Source organism: Stegastes partitus, unplaced genomic scaffold, assembly GCF_000690725.1.
Source record: "Stegastes partitus isolate 25-593 unplaced genomic scaffold, Stegastes_partitus-1.0.2 Scaffold76, whole genome shotgun sequence".
Lineage (NCBI taxonomy): Eukaryota > Metazoa > Chordata > Actinopteri > Pomacentridae > Stegastes > Stegastes partitus.
In genome coordinates, this window is record NW_007577807.1 from 755,315 (window position 1) to 762,635 (window position 7,321).

The 7,321-nt window shown below is 43.6% G+C and overlaps 1 protein-coding gene across 8 annotated transcripts in view; it reads right to left on the bottom strand.

Annotated features, from left to right (window-relative positions):
* The window catches only part of nlgn1 (neuroligin 1), a 287,188-nt gene that overhangs the window by 199,360 nt on the left and 80,507 nt on the right, over positions 1-7,321 (bottom strand). For 2 of the 8 annotated variants that reach the window (XM_008276539.1, XM_008276541.1), the window contains one exon: positions 4,392-4,451. The exons of 5 other annotated variants lie outside the window; for them this stretch is intronic. In XM_008276539.1, coding sequence (XP_008274761.1) covers positions 4,392-4,451 — 60 coding nt within the window. Of the gene's footprint in view, positions 1-1,520; positions 1,553-4,391; positions 4,452-7,321 lie in introns of all 8 variants that reach the window. One more of the 8 variants, XM_008276542.1, reaches the window with a different exon arrangement.

Sequence of the window (7,321 nt, forward strand, 5' to 3'; positions counted from 1 at the left end):
AACGCCTCACATGCTGCTCCAGTAGATGCTACATTTACTGATGTTCCCTGAACGCCTCACATGCTGCTCCAGTAGATGCTACATTTTACCGATGGTCCCTGAACGCCTCACATGCTGCTCCGGTAGATGCTACATTTACTGATGTTCCCTAAACGCCTCACATGCTGCTCCAGTAGATGCTACCAGGTGTGTTCAGTGCAGCTCCTCTGACAGGTGAGCGACCAGACACTAGTTGGAAAACAGTGGAAAACGCGTTCTACACCAATTTGCTGAAGTTGAAAAGTTTTCTATTAGCAGCGTTTTTAAGCAGAGGTTTTTATGAGTGGAGCGCATGTTAAAGGTCCAGACCACTGGCCGTCATGTGGTCCAAACCGTGATCGCTGGTAAAATGTGAACCTTCAGATTGAATGTGGGGCGACTGTTTCTTCTGGACTGACTCAGTCCAGATCTCTCTGCCTGCACCTGGACACTACTATCATCAGGTGTGTCGGACCTCTCCCTCTCTCACCTCACTGCCTTTTTTTTCTTTTTATAAACATAATCGGCTATGTATCGTTGTGTCATTGGAACACAGTAACCGTGAAACTGACTGTTTTACCTTCAGGCAGAGAGACACTGAGTCACTGTGGAAGAAATATGACTATTTCCAACCACAGTACCTGGACCAGCGGCTACCCGGACCAGCAGCTACCTGAAGCAGCAGCTACCTGGACCAGCAGCTACCTGGACCAGCAGCTACCTGGACCAGCAGCTACCTGGAGCAGCTACCCGGACCAGCAGCTACCTGGACCAGCGGCTACCCGGACCAGCAGCTACCTGAAGCAGCAGCTACCTGGAGCAGCAGGTAGCTGTGCTGAGTGAAGGAACCAGATCAGCCTGATGATCATCGTTCACTTACACAACGTGACACTTCAGCTCACACAGGCTCATAAACGTATGAGAACATGTTGGTCTCAGTCTGGAGCCCTGTGTCGGCACATTGCTGTGTTATTAATCCTATTAGTTGATCAGATGAGGAAACACATCTCTCGCCCGCGGGCCTTGAGTAGGACATATGTGCTTTATTACTTGAGCAGTTTATGCCCAGTGCTCATACAGGATTAAATGCGTTTAAAGCATTACTATTAAAGGTAATGTGTCTCTGTTGCATTTTATCTGAATTTAAANAAGAGGAGCAAACGTTTCAGTCCTGTGCTCTTCGTTAGGCTTCCACTGGATCCTTTATTACAGCGGGTCAAACTCATGTTCATCCTGGGCCACATTATGTTTACCCTCAAAGGGCCGGCTGTAATTCTAAGACTGTATAAACGTAATGACTCTTTAACATATTGGTAAATAACTGTCTCTACATTTGATTGTTGTTTATTATATGTACAGCTATTGTATATGCCTTTATCTAAAAGTAAAATACATGTAGCAGGGCTCCACACTAACTTCCAACTGTCTGTGTTGGTCGCACCAGCTGATGATTTGGTCCACCGCCTTGTTTTGGATCAGCACTGTCGCAGCTATTAATCCACCATGCAGCTGATGAACAGCTGTTTCTGCATGACTTAGTTCTGTTGCCGTGATCGTCAGTGATACAAGACTTATATTATATATATTTGTAAAATGTTTTAACCTGAAAATATATTTATTCTGTCACCAGTCCTCTTCTGATATCAGTCATTAACTGAACACAGGCTAAACGCTTGCTGAACATGCGTATGAGTAGAAGCTACATTTACTGATGTTCCCTGAACGCCTCACATGCTGCCCCGGTAGATGCTACATTTACCGATGTTCCCTGAACGCCTCACATGCTGCTCCAGTAGATGCTACCAGGTGTGTTCAGTGCAGCTCCTCTGACAGGTGAGCGACCAGACATTTGTTGGAAAACAGTGGAAAGAGCGTTCATCACTGATTGGCTGAAGTTGAAAAGTTTTCTATTAGCAGCGTTTTTAAGCAGAGGGTTTTATGAGCTGAGCGCATGTTGAAGGTCCAGACCTCTGGCATCATGTAGTCAAAACCGTGATCGCTGTTAAAATGTGAACCTTCAGATTGAATGTGGGGCGACTGTTTCTTCCGGACTGACTCAGTCCAGATCTGTCTGCCTGCACCTGAACACTTTTATCATCAGGTGTGTCGGACCTCTCCCTCTCTCACCTCACTGCCTTTTTTTTAATAAACATAATCAGCTATGTGTGGTTGTGTCACTGGAACACAGTAACAGTGAAACTGACTGTTTTACCTTCAGGCAGAGAGACACTGAGTCACTGTGGAAGAAATCTGACTATTTCCAACCACAGTACCCGGACCAGCAGCTACCCGGAGCAGCAGGTACCCGGACCAGCAGCTACCCGGACCAGCAGCTACCTGGACCAGCAGCTACCCGGACCAGCAGCTACCTGGACCAGCAGCTACCCGGAGCAGCAGCTACCTGGACCAGCAGGTACCCGGACCAGCAGCTACCCGGACCAGCAGCTACCTAGACCAGCAGCTACCTGGACCAGCAGCTACCTGGACCAGCAGCTACCCGGACCAGCAGCTACCTGGACCAGCAGCTACCTGTGCTGAGTAAAGGAACCAGATCAGCCTGATGATCATCGTTCACTTGCACAATGCGACACGTGACACTTCAGCTCACACAGGCTCATAAATGGTCACGTATGAGAACATGTTGGTCTCAGTCTGGAGCCCTGTGTCGGCACATCGCTGTATTATTAATCCTATTAGTTGATCAGATGAGGAAACACATCTCTCGCCCGCGGGCCTTGAGTTGGACATATGTGCTTTATTACTTCAGCAGTTTATGCCCAGTGCTCATACAGATTAAATGCATTTAAAGCATTACTATTAAAGGTAATGTGTCTCTGTTGCATTTTATCTGAATTTAAAGTGTTTAAAGTGCAGAACAGATGCCTAAAAAACATTTAGTTTGACTGAAACAGGCCGAGCTGGTCTGTCCTGAATATTGTCCGTGGTTGTGAACTTTTCTGCGCTGGACCAACAAACCTCGGTAGTGCTGGACTTTATAGGTAAAGAAAAATAATAATTACACAACATTTATTTGACAGCTACAGCTATGAGGGACTATTTTAGATTATTTTTTTTCCAGCCCACCTGCTGCTTTATATTAATTGAACCTGGAGCTGGACGATGTCTCATCTTGTTGGGATTCATGTAATAAATACCTGCTAATCCAGCAGCATTAAAACAAATGTGTTTATTTGGTTTATTATGTTAACGTTCAGTTTTCCAGAACTTCCAAACACTTTCGGCAGATAATTATAGTTTTAGTGACGGACTGAGTGGATCGGCTAGAAGTTTGTGAGTCTTCTTTAAAATCTGCAGGTCCGTTTCATCCCACTTCTTACCAACACGACCAGTAATATCAGCTCCGTCTTCTGCTGCTGAAGATTTATTTTCACAGACGACATATTTCCTTCTCCGAAGCGGTTTTGTCTCAGAGATGCCACAGCAGTCTTCTGTGTGAGCCGTCCGCCAAATCTGAAAATGTTGGTACTGACGGAGCCAACATGATGGTCTGCTGCCGGTACCGAGTGATGAGAACAGAGCATCCGTGGACCGGTTCAGCAGTTTTCTCCCAAAAAAGAAAAGCGCTTAAGTGGAGCATCCTGATGAGAACTTCAGACTAGAGCAGGTCTGTGATGTATGCTGGCCAATCAGCACTTCATGCACCTACAAAACAACCTGACTCAGCAGATTGGGACTTTGGGTGCCAACGCGGTGGCCGACGAGGAAGTTGGTTTCACACACTGGTGTGGAGTAAATTAGCTCCGACTTTGCCCTGTGGGAGATAAAACCCTGCCAGGAGAAATAACTACCGGCTCTCTGAGGGAGACACCGGTAGATTGTTTTTGGCTCATTACGCGCACAAAGGTCGGTGGTTTGATGCCCAAAACGTGTACACGTCTTAGCGTTAGCATAAATGCAAGCCAGCTAGCCAGTGGTTCATCTTTTGAACATGATCAGATTGTATTTTTTTGGGTTTTTTTTTTCAAACGAGGCGAATTAAAAGAAAAAAGAACATGCAAAAATGTGTTAAGAGTTGGCTGAAGGGTTAATAGTTATCTGCTGGTGGGATGCAACATATAAAAGTAAAGAAAAGGTAAAGGAAAGAGCAAATCCAAGCAGAGAATCTACGTTAAAGTATTAATGTCAAAGAATGGTGGGAGACATGTAAACTTTAGACATCAAGCTGAAAAGGACAAAACACATCCAGCCCAAAAAAGAGAGTTTACGAGTAAAGAGCAAAAAGAAAATGTCCATCACTTTCAAAAAAAGGACAAGAAATGTAAGAAAATCAAAGAAGATAAAAATTGGAGGAGAAAGGGTAAGTTTGGTTTCCCTTGTCATGCAAATCAGTTTGGCATTGGGGGAAAAAATACCTTCGTCGTCCGTGCGGTCACTATCACCTAAATCATCAGTGTGTTTCTTTGTAAGGGGACCTATAGGACCAAGAAGGAGAAGATGGAGGAAAACAGGGTGATCAAGAACACACACAGCTTTCAAAAGATGCTCTCAAAAGACAAGAAAATTTGTCAATAATCATTGATTTTTATAGCCCCTCCTGTTTTTGTTTTTTTCTTTTAAGAAAAATGGTCACGCCGACAAGGGTAAACATTACCACAACGTCCACTTGGTAACTTACATGAGTTCAGTTAAGAAAGTTAAAGAGCAAGAAAAGAGGGACTTAAAAAAAGAGGCAAAAAATATTAGTTCTCAGTTTAAAAATTAACTGAAGATAAACTTCTTAGGATCAAAAGACATCAAGCTTTTCTTTTTTTCTTAAAACAGTGCATAGAGAAGCATAAATTACACATTCCAGAGACATTGTGTTAACAGTCGGACGTGATCAGTGCAGCTGAGAAACAAAAATGAAAGAAATAAAAGCTGTAAAAGAAGCAGCATTTTAAAGAGCAGAGCACTTAACAGAAGCACATGACAACCCCACCGTGCTGTACGTTCACGGCGTTTAACCGTCTTCAGGCTGAACCACAACACACACCGCGGTCACACACTCTGCAGGGCGTCGGAGGGTTTAACGGTGAAGCGAGAGCAAACGGTGCAGGCACACGGCTTCCTGTGTAGCGTCCAGTTCAAAAGGTTTGGAATGATTATGGTGTGTTTTGGGTTTTTTTCCCCCCAAATGTACAGTCAGATGTGTTCATAGCCTCCCATTAAAGAAGGAAAAACAGCTTGTGTCACTGAAATAAGTTGAAACTGACAAAAGCAATAATAAATAAAAATTTGTTAAATTATAATTTAGTGAAATAAAACATTGCTTTTGAATTATGCTTGAAAAGAATAAAGAAAATAAATAAATAAAAACAAAAAAAATAGTAAACAAGGGCTCTCATTTGTTCGGGACCGTTTTTTTTTCTTTTGTATGTGTGTGTGTTTATTTTTTTTTAATTATTCTTTCCAAACACAATTCAAAAGCAACATCTTATTTCACAAAATTCTAATTTAGAATTTTTTTATTTATTATTAATTTTTTTAGTTTCTAGTTATTTGAGGGACTGTTGTGAGTTTTGTCGACTGTACATATTTACTTATTTCACTTCTTTTGCCAATAAACACATCCTGTTGATTCAAGTTGCACAAAATAATGCACAAATAATCCTAAATACCATCAGTACCAAAAATTCTTGTGTGCTTCAATAAAAGCTCACTATTGTGGGACATTTGTAGTCTTGCTGAGGGCTGGACAGGAAACTGAGATCCTGCTGGTGTCTGCAGAGTAAACTGTGGAGGTGGAGACAGTAGCTGCTCTCTCCACCTCTGAGCTGAGCTCAGTGTGAAGACTGCAAACAGGGGAAGTGACTGGATCTGCAGTGAAACATCAGGAGAGAACAAGACAGAAAGCTACTGAAACATCTGCATGATCCAGTTTGCTCTCTCCACACCAGAACCAACTGCATCCTTTCATGACGCTCGAGGACGAACACGGTCGTCTGCTGCTGGATCTTCATCCAGACACACAGAGACTCATTTAAAACAGATTCCCAAACATCTCGAGCAGCTTCGTCGAGTGTGCGGCTCTCAGTGTGGTTGTGTTTGGTCTGAGGCTTGGACGGGGGAGTGGTCAGGTGCTTCTTCAGATAAACCAACAGTTTGTCATCTTAACACCGTGTGCACACACACACACACAAACACATGCCACCTCCAACACACACACTGGAAACACACAGCGATGCACACACACGTTACATACAAGATCAGAAACATGCAGTCTTGAGGAACAGGATGTAAGCTAGCATGGCCGTGACACACACACTCACACACATGAAGCAACATGGACGCCAACGGGCTTCAAAACGTCATCAGTGATGTGGAACATCTCTGTCCAACAAACACCAGCAGGACTGCACTTCTACACAATTCACTGCAAACCGACTTTATGGGACGATGCAGCATCCTGTGTGACGTCACTGCGAGAAGATGGCTCATATTGAAAGGAGAAAAATTAAATAAAACAACCCTGTTGATTGGCTGATCCCTTCATGAGAAGACAACTGAAGCTCGTTCTAGTCGCTCGTCTCAGCTCCTCCATCATTCAACATCCTGATGGTTTATTTTAAGGCCAATAATTTCTTTCCAGTGACATAAAAAAAGGCTTCCTGCACATCATTCTGTCCTGCAGCAGTCTCCCAGCTCTCTTTTGTAACTCTGACAAGCGATGTGATAAGCGAGAGCTGACTCGTGCTTTCTACGTGCTGAATAAGCACCAAGACACAAGACGGGCTTCTCTGGAAATGTGGACCATCTAAGAAACGCAGAGCCAGCGCCGTCTGGAGGTGTGTCGCCTGGTTCTGGAGGGTAGAACGATAAATACAGACGGAGGGGAACTCATGTTAGCCTGCTAGCATGTAGAGCACTCTCTAGGACATGTTTAAGAACGTCGTTTTTATGTGTTCACTCTTTAACCGTTAGCCTCCTAAACTCTGCCTCCCATCGTTCTAAATGCATGTCGGACAACACAGCACTGCTCCTGACACTTCATTTATTCAGAGGAAAATGTGGCACTATTAAATAGGGATGGACCGATACCTCTTTTTGATTTCCGATACCGATACTTCAACTTTGAGTATCTGCCGATACCGATACCATCTCTCCTCCTAATCTTCTTTAGAAATACCTTATTTGCATGGATACATTTGTTTAAGATGCTTTATCAAAAGCCTCATACTATTAAAGCACAGACTTTGCTTTTCTAAGAAAGGAAACAAGCCAAAAGCATGTCTCACAGTGAAACTGTAGCTGCTTTATCTGAGCTGCAGTCAGACTACAGTGTGCACTCAGAGCCATTCACATA